We start from the raw sequence: 16,672 nt of genomic DNA, 5'->3' as shown, positions 1-16,672 counted from the left end.
ATATCACCTCAATTCAAATTATATTTTCAAGTCCTGATCAGACAATCCTGTTAATCAAGTTGAAACATGAGTTACCATGTTGTGGGACCAGCCAAACACAATGGGGGGGGGGTGCTAATTAGAGAAAGTTATTGTTACCCTTCAGTGGCCGCATTGTCTAAACATGGACAACATGATGGATAACAAAACTCTTTCCTTTCACATCTATAATAAATATAAAATCCTACTACAGACATAAGCTTGCATTTTGAATTTAGAACAGACATTATCTCTATGTGTAACCTATTGTATAGGTTTTCTGAGAGCAAAGAATAAAGAAGGGAAAGATATGAAATAAATTATTTGAACTATAGAATCACCAAGAGTCAGATACAATTGAATGGATAACATCATCATCATAATCATCATCATATATATCCAGAGTTCATCATGCAAACCTCCTTATCTTTAGAGTTTAAAAAAGGTCGACAGATCAGTTTACTTGTAAAGAATGATACTGACAGTTTGCCCTTCCAAAGAGGGTCAAGAAATATGTGTGTGGTCAAATTGGATTACTCATTTCACATTTGAAATAATCCATTTCACCTCAGAGTTTAAAACAGCAAATTAAAATTTTAAAAGAGGTATGAGTAGATGGAGGGGGAAATACAGTACCTCAGCCAATTTAAATTCTACATCAGTTTAGCCACTCATTCATCTGATTAAGTGACCTGTAGCTCACAGATGCATATACCTTTTAATAAGATTTGTTAGAAAAGACACTACCATATTCCTTATGATTTTAGGCTCCTAAGTGGATTAAGAGAGACAGCTTGACTGTCAAGTGACTTACCTGAATTGATTTTGCAGTGAAGTCCATAATGGAAGCAAGGAACTTATAGTTCACTTGTTATGACACATTGGAAAAAGAGCTCCTGGCATTCAATAGAAAAGAGGGAGACTTGACAGCTCGTATTTATATCTCCAGGTTCTTTTTACCCGCTGTCCTTAAGTGACTTACCAGAATCAAAAAGATTAGTGCTGGAATATGTAATAAATAATTTCTTATTCCGCAGTTGACATCCTGGCTTATAGGTAAGGGCAATATAAGGAATTTTGGAGCCAATGCAACATCAGGTTTGGATCCCTCACATAGCTCTAGACTAATATTTCAGAATAATTCCTGGAAAATAAGATGTTTGAAACTATGTATTCATCATCATCATCATCGTCGTCATCATCAAGTTGGAAGGGACCTTGGAGGTCATCTAGTCCAACCCCCTGCTCAGGCAGGAAACTCTATACCATTTCGGACAAATGGCTGTCCAGTCTCTTCTTAAAAACTTCCAGTGTTGGAGCATTCACTGCTTCAGGAGGCAGGCTGTTCCACTGGTTAATTGTTCTAACTGTCAGGAAGTTTCTCCTTAGTTCTAGGTTGCTTCTCTCCTTGATTAGTTTCCATCCGTTGCTTCTTGTCCTGCTTTCAGGCACCTTGGAAAATAGCTTGACTCCCTCTTCTTTGTGGCAGCCCCTGAGATATCATGTCCTCCCTCATCCTTCTCTTCATTAAACTAGACATACCCAATTCCAGCAGCCTTTCCTTATATCCTTTAGCCTCCAGTCCCCTAATCATCTTTGTTGCTCTTCTCTGTACTCTTTCTAGAGTCTCAACATCTTTTTTACATCGTGGTGGCCAAAACTGGATGCAGTATTCCAAGTGTGGCCTTAACAAGGCATTGTAAAGTGGTATTAATACTTCAACGTGATCTTGATTCTATCCCTGTGAAAGAATGTCCGCTTTCTACAGCTATTTGATTTTCATGATAATTAAGAAGTGGTAGCATGGTGGTTAGAATGCAGTATTGCAGACTGACTCTGCTCACTGCCAAGAGTTTGATCCTGACCTGCTCAAGGTTGACTTAGACACTTGGTGGTACATTTTGAGTTTATGTTCCTATTGGCAGGGTATTAACTGATTTGACCTAGCTTATGCAAATGAGTTGCTAGATGTCTTCTTTTAAATTACATCTTGTAATTTTTAAAAAACTAAATTCAATAAAGCATGCAGTTTTTATAGTGCTATTGTAAACATACAATATTTACAAAACTATTTGATTCTATTCCTAGTGTCCTCAAATAATTATAAAAGGTAATTATAGTATTAGCAAGTGATGAAAATATCCTGTTCCAGAGTCGAATAAACTGCTCTAAAAAGGCCACAAATTCACTTGCTGTTATGCAGTTTCCTTTGAAGTGCCCAGTAAACTATTTCCTTTGAATACATATGCAAAGTTTTGATAGATTCCCCTGATTGACTCTGAAATGTCGAACAGTTGGGGAATTTAAATGTTACAGTGAACCAAAATGGTAAAGAATTCTAGCTTATTCATAAGTAAGGTTTCTCCTTTTTGGTTACTTCTGGATATCACCATCCATGATTTTATTTAAAATTACATGCAAATCTACAAGTCTGAATTTGTGCCAACTGTAACAGGCAAGGATAAAAAGGCCCAGAATAAACCATGGTTTTTGAATCTGCTTTGTTAAGTGTGAAGCAAGCAAGAGCTTTTGGTCTGTCATAAAGTTGAACAACTCTTAAATGTAGCTATTCATGCCTTCAGTTCAGTCAAATACATGCATAAGCTACCACTGTCCTCACCCAAGGTACAATTTAGAAATGCTTAGTCAGCTGCAGTGACCAGTGGTAATTAAGGCTGTTTTAAGAACCTCTGAAAACTGTGCAATTAAGTGTTATTCTAAACATTTAACACTCCTTGCTTCACACATTGCCATCGGCTCTGTTTTATTGTTTTCAAATGGAAGAATCTTAAGAAGGCTGGATAACCATGTATTGCATGTCATGGTGGTCCAGTGGTTAGGATGCCCATAGCCAAGGTTTATTCAACCTTCCATTTTTCCGAGGTCAGTAAAATTGTTGAGGGCAATATGCTGACATTTAAACTGCTCAGAGAGTACTGAAAAGCACTATGGAATGGTATATAAGTCTAAGTGCTATTGTTGTTGCTATTGTTATGGCTCTTACACTTGCATGGCTTCCATTTAAAAACAAGTAAGACAAGAACTGATTGTGAGGAACATGGTTTGAGCAGCTTGTTATGCTGAATGGTGAGCAGCTGCGTGCTATTTTTCTTTAATTACCAATATGGGCTAATTAAATCTCATAGCTGTGCTAGTATATTTGGGTGTATAGATATAAGGATGATTTCATCCCAGTAACAGTAAGGAATAAACCTCCCTTTCCTCATTGCCTGTGGTCCCATTAACAGTTGAATTGCACAGCACTAATGAAGATATAGTTGTATGCTGTGCTTTCTGCATAATGTGCAGTTTGTCACTTAGGCAGGATCCTGCTATGTTTCTGTTTCTTTTTTTTTCTTTTTTTTCTTTTTTGCTAGTGTTCTGTGGTAGATCACTGAGAAAAATGAGCCAGTTACTATCCTCCCAAACTCTTAGCTAAAAATTTAACTTCTTTTTTTAACCTCTCAACTCCTTCCCTGAGGGGAGACAGTAAGGGAGGTAGCTCAGCTGTTTGTTGTCTCAATTACATCAGATATTTCTGTAGTTAATTATAAACATTTACATTATTCTAGGGAAACCTCTCTGGATTTGCATTTCCTTTATACTTAGTTCAAACTATGTTCTGATTTATTTACTTGCTAAGGAAAAGAAAAGGACTCTTACCGTTCTTAATTTTTTTGGAGGATCAGTTGGGTAGAGAAGCAGAGAAGAGAGTTTGTCTGTTTGACTTTTACATTACCCCTAACTAGCAATGACTTTAAATCTGCTTTAAACATATAGATAATTTTACAATGTATTAATATATGATTGGATATATTGAATGGAATGAGAAATTACCTGACAGCAAAGCGATCATGTTTCTTTTAACTGCATAATTAAAAAAATACAAATGACTTGAATGTGAGTTATTCATATATGTACCCCTTTTGCATAAGAATATAAAAACAATGTCCCTCAAATTTCACTGGAAGCAAAGTTAGATATTGTACTCCTAGAGACTTCAGAGGAAGGCAAGTAAAAACTTTTTATGTTTGTTTTTTTTAATCAAAAATTCACATAAAGGGGAATAAAAAGATGTTCCCTTCTGAAAATGGTGTGCAAATAGCAATATAGTTTTCTGTAAAAAGAACTTATAGAGGGATTTGCATTTTTAGAAAAATAATCAAGGAAATTTACATATCAGACAAATAAAAAGAAGATTATTGTATTAAAATTGCTTCTTGAGCAATTTGCGTCATTAGAAAATAATACACAGAAAACCTTTGTATGATAAACTTGAAGACATTGTGAGCATATGTTGCTATGAATTTTTCTGTGAGTTTCAAAAATTCAGTAGGAAATATAAAGGCAAACTAAATACTGTAGTACTGTTACAGATAATAAAGCAATTTTTAAAGCTATTTGGCATCCATACTGACTGAAGCTATTTTTTTTTTTTTTTTTAGAAAAAAAGCACTGGTTATAAGTAGAATTACTCCCCATCCCGTCATACATTTGAATACTGATTTTAAAAATTTGAATAGGCAAAATAATCAGACAAAATCAAATGATACCCTCCAGACTTAAGAAATATTAATGCCTGTTGAACAGACTGCAATAAAGTAAGAGATTGTAAAAATACTAATAATCAAGTTGACTGTGGGGAGTGACAAATTACGAGCAGTAATTCAGCCAGCACACCATTGAGTACAAGTGTGATAGCATCTGGAATGCCTGTGCAAGTCCTAATTCCAGCATTGTGTGCTAAATTTTCAAAATACACACATGCTCTTGAAATTCATAATGCATTTTCTTGTTTTGGGGGATTCTGATAAGGCAGAGTTCAGATTATATGGAAGCTGGTGAATACTTTCAATCAAATGCTCTTATGGGCCCCATATAGATCAAGACATTTATAGATCTAGATATCTAGACAGAAATAGACATTTGTATGCCTGAAGGTGTTGGGGGCAAGACATGTACATATGCTCTTATTGCATCTAACTATTACTCTTTGCCTAAATATGACTAACATCAAAGCCCTTAAGTCCTTTAAAAGTAACCCCTTGCCCAGGAAGATGTCCTCTCAGTTCTATAGGGAATACACCCAGGTCAATGAATATAGGATTGCAGCCTGTATATAAAGACATCTATGTAAAAAAACAGAAAAAAAAATGGAGGGGGTTCTGAGATGGTAAGAATTGTATTTTGAAGGGCTTATAAAGATGTTAGCATTAACATTCAAAGCACTTCATTTCCTTTTTAGAGCTGAACCACTAATTACTTTGTTTTCTGTCTTACAGCGGGAACAACATACATATTTAGCAAAGGTGGTGGACAGATTACATATACCTGGCCTCCCAATGATCGGCCCAGCACCCGAGCAGATAGACTGGCCATAGGGTTTAGCACAGTTCAAAAAGAAGCCATCTTGGTGCGTGTGGATAGTTCGACTGGGCTTGGTGATTATTTAGAGCTGCACATTGTAAGTATCGTCAGCAAAATGTAATGCTATTATTTGTCTGAAAGCTTCGATTTTAGCTTTTGCAATGTCCTTTTCTGAAATTGATCTCCTACCATTGAATAACATTTTTCCAAAGCAATTTCAATCTGAGTTTTGGAAGAGATGTTGTCATTAGCCTTGTTGGTTAATAGCAAAATACAAGAGTTTAAAGCATTTTGAACGGGCTGACTTCAGTATAATTTTAAAAGGCTGCAGATTTGGTTATGAATTGCTTTCATAAAATAGGATTCTCTTTGATATATTGCAGTTATCTGTGAGATATGAAGCTACAGTATATATTAAATTGTGAGCATGGTACATAATTATGATTCTGACCTCCTGGGACCAATGTAATCACTTTTTATCATTTTGTGTGCTAAGTGTACACTAAAAATTCCACAACTATAGCATATGACTCCAAATCTAATATGGAAACAATAGGGGTAACTTTTTAATTATTATTTTGAGTTGCTTTTTAATTAATAACATAAAAGTGAAAGAAATATGACAAAAAATAGGCTAGTATAAAAAATTATTCCAGCAGTAAAAAATTACAATTTTACATATACTTATCCAATGTATAATAATATTATTATATATTATTCTAATCCATATGTTTCTCTTCTATAATTAACATATTTTAACCTACAGTATTATGTTTTAAATGAGATCCATAGTTCATTATACTTATCCAAACAAAGTCTATGTCTATAGGCAATCAGCTCTTAGGGGCAAGTGTAATCAGTTAACAATATGGGTTAACTTAAATATTATAGAGAGAGACAGTTTGGTATAGTTGTTAAGGCATTATGAATTCTAATTCTTAGACACAAAGCCAATTGGGTGGCCTTGGGCTAGTCATTTTCTCTCAGTCCTAGGAAGGAGGCAATGGCAAAACACTTCTGAAAAACCTTGCCAAGAGGAGTGCAGGGACTTGTCCAGGCATTTCCCAAGAATTGGACACAATTGAATGGAAGAAAAAGAAGCAAACTTCTAATATACAGTTGTTGAGGCTTCTCTGCAAGTGTAATGTATCCTGTGGAAACCAGATACCATGATTAGAAATCCTAGTCGTCATGTTTCCTGAATGCATATATATGCCCAGGATGATTGAAAGACTTCTCTGCTTTCCACATTATGTTTAAAAAAGAATGTGGAGAAACTTGTGTCCTGAATATTGTGGTTTTTGCAATGTCTGGGCCATAAAGAGTTAAGATCGATTTCATTTTGAATTAAATTGGAGTTTATTTATTTTATTTATTTTATTAATAAAATTTATATGCCGCCCAATCCCTAGGGACTCAGGGCGGCGTACAAAATTAAAACAATAAATATAATGATAAAACAATAAAATAAGTGCATTCATACAGTGTGTCCAGTCGTATCCTGCCCCCCCCCCCAGGGACATCAACCCCAGGCCTGCCGGAACAGGAGAGTTTTAATGGCTTTCTTAAAGGCCGGCAAGGTGGGAATAGTTCGAATCTCGGGGGGAAGTTGATTCCACCAGGTCGGAGCCACCACAGAAAAGGCCCTTCCCCGAGGGCCTGCCAGCTGACATTGTCTGGCCGACGGGACCTGAAGGAGGCCCAATCTGTGGGACTTCATCGGTCTCTGGGAACTATGCGGCAGTATGCGGTCCTGTAAGTAACCTGGTCCTAAGCCATGAAGGGCTTTAAAGGTGATAACCAACACCTTGAATTGCGTCCAGAGACCCACAGGAAGCCAGTGCAGCTCACGGAGGATAGGTGACACGTGGGTGTACCTTGGTGCACCCACAATCGCTCTCGCAGCTGCATTCTGAACCAACTGCAGCCTCCGAACGCTCTTCAGAGCACATTACAGTAATCCAGTCTTGAGGTGACAAGGGCATGAGTGACCGTGAGTAGAGCCTCCCAGTCCAAATAAGGCCGCAACTGGTGCACCAGGCGAACCTGGGCAAAGGTCCCCCTGGCCACAGCCGATAGATGTTGTTCCAAATTTAGCTGTGAGTCCAGGAGGACACCCAAGTTGCGTGCCTGCACTGAGGGAGGTAAATTTACCCCCCCAGGGCTAATGATGGACCATCAGGATGACCCTTGGGGGGCAAGACCCAGAGCCATTCAGTCTTGTCAGGGTTGAGTCTAAGCCTGTTCACCCCTATCCAGACCCGCACATCTTCCAGGCACTGGCACATCACATCGACTGCTTCACTGAAAGGACACGGGGTGGAGATATACAATTGGGTATCATCCGCATACTGATGATACCTCACCCCGTGTCGCCGAATGATCTCGCCCAGCGGTTTCATGTAGATGTTAAAAAGGAGGGGGGACAGGACCGAGCCCTGAGGTACCCCATAATCGAGGCACCTAGGGGTCGATCTCTGTCCGCCCACCAACACCGACTGCGACCTGTCAGAGAGGTAGGAGGAGAACCACCGCAATACGGTGCCGCCCACCCCCACCTCTCCGAGACGACGCAGAAGGATACCATGATCGATGGTATCGAAAGCCGCTGAGAGGTCAAGAAGCACCAGGATAGAGGAATGATTCCTATCCCGGGCTCGCCAGAGGTCATCGGTCAGTGCGACCAAAGCAGTCTCAGTGCAGTAGCCGGGCCTGAAACCAGATTGAAAAGGGTCCAGATAATTCGTTTCATCCAAGGATCGCAAGAGTTGGGACGCCACCACCTTCTCTACAACCGTCCCCACAAAGGGGAGGTTAGAGACAGGACGAAAGTTCTTCAAAACAGCCGGGTCCAGGGAAGGCTTCTTGAGGAGGGGCCTCACCACCGCTTCCTTCAAAGGTTGCGGGAAAGACCCCTCCATCAAGGAGGCATTGATTATTGCCTGGAGCCAGCCTCATGTCACCTCCCTACTGGCAGAAACCAGCCAGGAGGGGCACGGGTCCAATAAGCGGCATTCATTGCCCTCACGGCCTTGTCCACTTCATCAGGGGTCACAGGCTCAAACTCGCTCCAGATAACATGACTAAGACCAGCCCCCGGCATCTTGGCTGGCACTGCCCAGTCGGAGTCCAGGTCTCTCTGAATCTGAGTGATTTTGTCCGAAAGAAACTGAACAAACTCCTCAGCTCTCCCCTGCAAGGGTTCCTCCGCCTCCTCCACTTTAAGAAGGGAGCGGGTCACCCTAAACAAGGCAGCCAGGCGAGATTCTGCGGACGCAATAAGTGCGGAAAAGTGAACACGCTTTGCCACCCTTATCGCCACTAAATAAGTCCTAAGATAGGCTCTTAATAGTGATCGGTCAGATTCAGAGTTACTGGCCCTCCAACGTCGCTCTAGACGTCTCTTGTGGTGCTTCATCTCCCGGAGCTCCTCAGTAAACCAAGGCGCCCTCCGGGGACCACTACCACAGAGAGGTCGCAAAGGCGCAATTCGATCCAGGGCCCCGGACGCTGCCTCATTCCAGGCCGCAACCAGGGACCCGGACGAGTTGTGGACAAGGGAGTCAGGTATTTCCTCCTGGAACCGATCTGGGTCCATTAGGCGCCTGGGGCGGAACCACCTAATCGGCTCCACCTCCCTGCGGTGGGGGAGTGATGCTCTGAAATCCAGCCTCAGTAGGAAATGATCTGTCTGTAGGGTCCAAAGCAGATGCATGGGCTAGGAGGAATGCACAAATTTGAATAAACAAACTACCCATTGTTAGAACTGTCCACATCCATGGCCTCAACTATAGTAATAGATTGCAGCTCAGTGGTATGAATGTCAGGAAAAGATGTATTAGTATTAGAAAATTTGCAAAAGAATCTGTCAGAGGAATTGTAATGGTCCTATTTGGTTGGATATGTTGTTAATCCTGACAAGAGCTGACTGATCCTATCATTACTGTGAGGTGATAAATTTTGAGTAGAAAACAGTTGGCATCCTGAAAGGTCTACTAGGGTAATTTCAAGTTGCCTTAGAGCAAACAAGTAGCAATCAGCATGGAAAGTGTCTAGATTTTTATGGCATAATAAATAAATGATCAGTTGAGATAAACTTAAGTAGGGCAACTGAGCATTTTAGCAGTTTAGATTAATTTCAGTTTTGTTAATATATTAAGTTTGAGTCAGATTTAACAACCTTGCTGCTTCATTGAAGAAGAAATAACTCCTCTGGCAAGAAATTAGTTATTGATCTATTAGCAATATACACGCTGTCACCTCGGAAAATGTTCAGTGATGATTATTTCTAAATCACATCATCCCATCTAGCTAAGTTATGTATGATCTGCTCTTTTATATTCCAAATGTTTCCCTATTAGTACTTTATCTTATTTACCTATTTATTTTCAATATTGTAATGCTGTCAGTATTGGCATTGCATTATATTTGTTCAGCAACCTTAAGGAACAGCAACTTATCTCTTAAATCATTTTTATGCTACCTTTTAGGAACAGATTTTACAAACATTTTATTTTTAAAAAAAAAATTAATGTGATGCAGTTTTTAAAGCCAAGCCAAGTCAACAAAAGAGTTGTACAACATTACCAATACTTAGTAATAATGACGGCAAAACAAAAAGAATGCAAACTCTAAAAACAAAATATTCTAAAAGCAAGACAAAGAATTATCTTGAATCGTGAAAGCTATTCCTTAGAACTATGTCTTTTTTATAGTTTGTTGCAGAGTCAGGCAGATATTCAGACTGTATTTGGCATTTTTATCCACCTATCGAGTCCTTCCGAAAGACCTGGGATAGGCCAATGTTGTTGTTGTTCTTGTTGTTATTATAGTTAGCTTCATACTCAGTCAGATGTTTAGACTGGATTTGGTGTTCTCCACCTATCAAATACTTTCCAAGGACCTGGAATAGGCAGATGTTGTTTTTTAATAATATAAGAGGTAATGTTGCAGGATGCGAACTGTTCCAAATAAAGCTGCCTTTAACAATTGACTGATGGTGATTTTGTCAGTGCTGATGGTGTTCCAGATGTTTGGGAATTACACCCAAGGCACCTATTATTGTTGGTACTACCTTTGCTTTCTTTTTGCCACAATCGTTCTATTTCCAAGTCTTTATATTTTGTGATTTTCTCCAGCTCTTTCTCTTCTATTCTGCTTTCTCCAGGTACTGCCACATCCAATGCTGAGACATTTTTGTCTTTCTTATCGATAATTGTCAAGTCTGGGGTATTATGTGGCAGGTGCCTGTCTATTTGAATTCTAAAGTCCCAGAGCACTTTAGCTTCCTCATTTTCTATTACTTTCTCTATTTTGTAGTCCCACCACTTCTTTTCTGCAGGCAAATAATACTTCTTGTAGATATTCCAGTGCACTGTTGTTGCTACTCTGTCACTGTTGTTTATGGTTAGTCTGTGCAGTCTTTTTGCAGCAGCTCACTAGTGGTTCACCATTGTGGTTATTTCCTCAGTTGGATGAGGAGAGCACATCTTTCTTCTTCTGTCCTGGATACTTTTTACAGAGGCATAGTTGAAAGCATTTTAAACAAACTGCATCACAATGTGGTTTGGTGGCAGCAGTGCCTCAGATAGAAAGTCCATACAGAGAATGGTAAGGACAGCTGAGAAGATCATAGGAAGCTCTCTCCCTGATATTCAGGATACTGCTTTATAAGCATTATGTGCTTAGAGCTCAAAGCATTGTTAGAGACCCCCCCCACACACTTTACAGTCTGTTTCTGTTGCTCCCATCTGGGAGGAGGTTTCGAAGTATTTCTAGCAAGACTACCCAATTCTGTAAGAGCTTTGTTCCCTATGCCATCTGTCTGGTAAACTCGCCAAAATAGTTTTTCTTGCCATGCACATGTATACATAACCTAAACTATTCTAGTGTTTCTTTGTGTCATATAATATATGTGGGTATATGCATAATTCCGTGTTTTATTTATTTTTGTCATATTTATGTAGTATATATAGGAGGTGGTGACCCTTTGAGAGCTGAATGCAATGAAATTTCATTTTAACGTATGCCGATTAATGTACATTCAAAGTGTCAATAAAGTTATTATTCTATTCTATTCTATTCTATTCTATTCTATTCCATTCCATTCCATTCTATTCTATTCTATTCTATTCTATTCTATTCTATTCTATTCTATTCTATTCCTTCTCCTTTTTCTTCTTGTTCAGTTAGATGTTGTGTCAAAATACATGGATGACCTATATTCCCTGTCACAAATAACAAACTGGTGGAAATTTGCTACTTGATTCTAACTTGACCATTTGCATTAGCCATTAACATTTATATCCATTTATATAAAGAGCCTTCCCAGATTAATTGTCACTAAGAATGGGGAATTGAAGCATTCTGTTCTTTAAGGTACTGCCAAGTATTTGGAATATCAGGCTGCATCTTAGAATTGTATGTCTTTTTTTTTTAAACCTCTTTAAAGAAGTTTTTCAGCAGAATCAAAATCAGAAAGTCCTTAATGGATTTCCAGTCAGTAATATGCATATATTAGTATAGTTATTGATATTTCTATAATCAAACCAATTAATTTTGCCATCTTTGCTAATTCTGTCATTTTTACCTACCAGTCCTTCCATGTGGATATTTCAGAATCTCTCCATTTTGCACATATAATAGTTTTGCAATGGTAATTATATATAAAAATAATCTTCCATGATCATTGTCTTATTGACTGTCCATCAATCCCAGCAAGAGAAGTTATGGTTTCAGTTTGATGTTGATTGAATTTTCAGAGTTCTTTGTATCAAAGAATGCCAAAATATTTGGCTATTTTACGAGTTCACCAGGCATAATAAAATGTCACTTAATGTTGTCCTACATTAATTTCTAACATAAATTTGTACCTTTATATCGAAAGCTTCTAGCCCATTTTATCATACATCTTTTACTTTATTCTTTTTCCATTTCAAATAGCAATAAATTTTTATACATTTTAGCAATTATATATTCATCATTGTAAATAGTTCAACTTCAGATTCTTTCTTCTCCTGCCTTTTATCTACTTTAAATCTTTCTCTTAATTGTGCATACAAAAACCATTGAAAACTAAATCCCTCTGCAGTCAGCTGCTCTCTTTCCATTTTATATTCTCCGTGTTCCTGTTCCTGTATTGCTGCCATGTGCAAGATGGCAGTATGTGGTATGTAACATTCGTACAAATACTAAAAGTCTTGCCATTGTTAAAATGAAGTTAATGATGATACCAAATTACAGTTGGATGATGTACATGACTTTGAAAGACCTTAATATTCAAATGGGAAGAACAATAGAATTATAGAATGTAAGGTTGGAAATTATTTTGTAAATCATTTAGTACAATTCCCTTCCGGTGCAGGAAAACATTTATAAAGCACCCCTGTGTATTTCCAGGGACCACTGAAGCAGATGAAGGAAAAAAATATGACTACTTTAATGAGTTGCAAATGAGGTTGCAAATGAATTGCAAATAGAAAGAGAGAGTGGGGGAGGGAGGGAGGGGGAGAGAGAGAGAGAGAGAGAGAGAGAGAGAGAGAGAGAGAGAGATCCCAGGGTTCAAAGTCTGTCTATCAGAGAGACATGGATCCTATATTTTGCCAAACAAATAGGTCTTTGAGTCTTTGCCAAGTAGAGTAGCTTATAAGGCTCACTGAGTGCTTTACAGATTCATCCATGTTCTTCCACTGGTTAATTTGGTAGGTAGGAAAAACATACAGAATAGCAAAATTGTGCTGGTTACTAATAATGATGCTGGGCTCAAGATTTTTAACCTGCATCATTAATAGCCAGATCTTCCTTGGGGGAAACTTTCAATCCCCCCTACAAATTATCATGTTGTAGCAGTCCTGACTAGATTTTTTTAAAAGAAAAGCTTTAGTTCCATTTCTTCATTCAACAGCCCTTAAGAAGAAGAAAAAGATTCTTGTACTGCTTTGTTTACATTAACTTCTATATCTGTGAGGACTATACACCTATGAACAAGCCCTTCCCTCCCTCCCTCCGAAGAAGGATATGCTAGAATAAAACTCATTTAACTTGCCCATTTAATAACCAATTTAATAAAAGTTGATTTATATTCTTTAAGACTATTTGCATGTCTGTTATCAGTTATTGTATTTTGAACATTTATCCTTTGCAGTTTTTTTGTTTATTTTTCATGATAAAACTTTTCTGTCCATTTTTTCTTTTGATGTTGTTTTGTGGTAATATTGCAGCTTCACAAAGTATTATGAGAAAATGATCATTGCATAGATAATCATTGAATTCAGTATTTGTACATTATTTTTCTATCATGAGGAATGTAGCATCATTCAGGGCAGTTCAGACACATAGACCTACATACAAAGCAAGCAGGTTACACTTAATTAACCTGATTTTTTTTGACAAATCCAATATAGCACCTTAGGTTTTTTGTTTGTTTGTTTGTTTGTTTACAAGGGATAAGCAACAAAAAGCAGTGGCAGAGATTAAAATACTTAAGATGCCATAGTGGGCAATGGATAGAATGCAGGAATGAAGGTTTTTCAAAAAAGAAATTAATTGGCCTTGTAGAAAGGAAGGATACCTTTCAGCTTCCCCATTGCTACATGCAAGTCTGATCTGCAAATCGGTGTTGTCTTTATTTGCTTTTTCCCAGGCTATAGGTTGGATCCTATATGGCAGGAGTGTCAAATTCGCAACATCATGTGACGTGTCATGACGAATCGTGACTTTTTTTCCATTGCTGGCAGTGGGATGGGCACGGTTTTACCATGACCCATCCAGTCCACGGGTCGGCAGTTTGACACCCCTACTCTATGGTCTCAGCATTGCTTCCTATAGATCTTAGAACCTCATTCCTTTTCACAACTTGCTTCTAGTCAAATGGTGGGAAGGGGTTGGAGACAGATGGCTTGAAGGCTGCATTGATTATTCTTGCAAAAATAAAAATTCCTCTCATACATTCAGACAACGATATTTTTGGAAATAATTGTTTTGCCCTCTTGGGGACAGCTATATCTGCTGCTATACCTGCTGTCCTTTTGTAATTGGTTGATTTCACCAAATTTCAGTACTCTCAAAATAGCCCCTTGGTTCTACAATTCCTAGTTTACTGTTATGTCTCCCAGCCAATTGATTATAGATTTGTATTCTGTGCACATATTACAGTGTGACTTTGACAATGAAGCATAGTCAAAAAATTCTGTCCTATTTCATTGTGTCACTTATAGATGTGTCTCAGTACCCCTTATGTGCACTATTCCATATACAATAAGGAGCAAAGCCGAGAGGTTATGGAGATCTTATATAGAAGATATATACATTAAACATGTATTGATAGGTCATGTGTTGCATAAGCATGTTTTAGGCTAAGCATTACTGTTTGGGCCTTGTAGCATTATGTTTTATCCCACATAACACCCTTAAATATTTTAGAAATGGGTGCCTTGTATGTTTGAGTGTGTATAAAAGGAAGATTCCCTTGACTGAAATTAAATTTCTGACAATTATATTGGCACATGCATATAGCATTTGTGGCAACATTACAGAAATAGCTTATGGTTGCCTTTTGGGGGGATTTTTTTCCACTATCCAGGCTAGCCTGCAGCCCTAGAATTTCCTAATGGTCACTCCAGCAATCGCTGACTAGGCCCGATCCTTCTTAGCTTTTCTCAAAATCAGCTGAGGTCGGTTAAATGCTGCAATCTGCTGTGATACTTACATTTGTATCTATATCTATTTATATTGCTGTTTGGAAACATAACAGAACAATAATACAATAATCAACCAGAATCTGATAAAAGGGATGGTGTGATGTGTAGGTGGTTCCAGGGTGAGATGGATTGATGTTCAAACTTTTCTGGATGGGGTTTGAATATACCTTAATGAAGCAAATATGAAGCTTAAAAACAGTTTTTGATCCAACTGTGTCACTTTAGGCTAACTGATGTCAGAGATTCAAAAGAGATTTATCACTTTGAGTAGATCCTTAAATTACAACTTTTTCTAAGTGAAAACGTGTCAGTGATTCCTGAAAAGAATCCTTCTTCCATATTTCAATTTTCAGTTTCCCTTGGAACCTCCAGGCAATTCAATATAAGATGGTTTAAGTTCAGATGGCTCAAATGTAAGATGGCTCAGGCTAAGAAATTGAACGAGATTTCCCACCATATTTATTCTGATATCAGCCTATTCACTAGAAAACCCTGTTCAAAGATTAAGGCTTCTCTTTAAACTCCTAAAGCAAGACTTTAATCTGAAGAGATGCTCCCTGTTTCATGTGTGATGTAACTTCATTTATCAGCTCTGTTTAGGTGACACTTCAGTTCTTTAATTACTGGTTGCTTCTCTCTTGATTCAGTTTCCAACCATTGTTTCTTGTCCTGCCCTCTGGTGCTTTGGAGAATAGTTTGATGCCCTCTTCTTTGTGGCAGCCCCTCAAGTACTGGAATACTGCTATCATGTCGCTCCTGTTTCTTCTTTTCTTTAGACTAACCAAACCCAAGTCCTGCAGCCGTTCTTCATAAGTTTTAGTCTCCAGGCCTTGGATCATCTTAGTTGCTCTTCTCTGAACTTTTCCCAAGGTCTCAACATCTTTCTTGTAGTATGGTGACCAAAATTGGTTGCAGTATTCCAGGTGTGGTCTCACTAGGGTTTTATAAAGTGGTACTAATTTTTCATGTGATCTTGATTCTATGCCTCTGTTTATACAACCCAGGATTGTATTAGCTTTTTTGGCTGCTGCTACACATTGCTGGCTCATAGTCAAGTGATCGTCCACTAGGACTTCAAAGTCTCTCTCACAGTTGCTGTTTTTGAGCCAGATCTCACGTAATCTGTACTTGTACTTTTGATTTTTCCTGCCTAAATGTAAAACTTTGCTTTTCTCCACATTAAAATTCATTTTGTTGGATAGGGCCCATTGTTCAAATTGTCAAGATCTTTTTGGATCCTGAGCTTGTCTTCTGAGGTGTTGGCTATTCCTGCCAATTTAGTGTCATCTGTAAATTTGATGAACATACTTGATGTTGGGGAGGGGTTGATGTGGAGATGATAAAGAGAACACTATCACACATGTAAATAGAACTGAGGTTTTGGTATTAGAATATTAATTATTTCTTTCAACTGTATGCAGTTTATTTTAGGATTTACTTTACAAAAAAAATTTCTGGGCCTGTGCATTTAGAGAGTTCTTAAAAATACCACAAAAATAGGTTATTAATCTGGATTTGTAATCTGAACTGCTATGCTCACTTCTGCTCCAGAATAAGTTTCAATTTTGGGTTTTTTTTTTTAATAATTT

The 16,672-nt window shown here is 38.1% G+C and overlaps 1 protein-coding gene across 4 annotated transcripts in view; it reads left to right on the top strand.

Annotated features, from left to right (window-relative positions):
• LOC120306009 (neurexin-1) overlaps positions 1–5,521 on the top strand; it is a 622,144-nt gene extending 616,623 nt beyond the window's left edge. For all 4 annotated transcript variants that reach the window (XM_039338545.1, XM_039338547.1, XM_039338546.1 and 1 more), the window contains one exon: positions 5,301–5,521. In XM_039338545.1, the coding sequence (XP_039194479.1) occupies positions 5,301–5,506 (206 nt within the window). In that variant the 3' untranslated portion in view covers positions 5,507–5,521. The remainder of the gene's footprint in view (positions 1–5,300) is intronic.
• The last annotated feature ends 11,151 nt before the right edge of the window (positions 5,522–16,672 follow it).

Source organism: Crotalus tigris, unplaced genomic scaffold (assembly GCF_016545835.1).
Source record: "Crotalus tigris isolate CLP2741 ecotype Arizona unplaced genomic scaffold, ASM1654583v1 scf7180000017703.754461, whole genome shotgun sequence".
NCBI lineage: Eukaryota > Metazoa > Chordata > Lepidosauria > Squamata > Viperidae > Crotalus > Crotalus tigris.
Note: the sequence above shows the minus strand (reverse complement) of the source record. Positions and strands in the feature narration are given on the sequence as shown.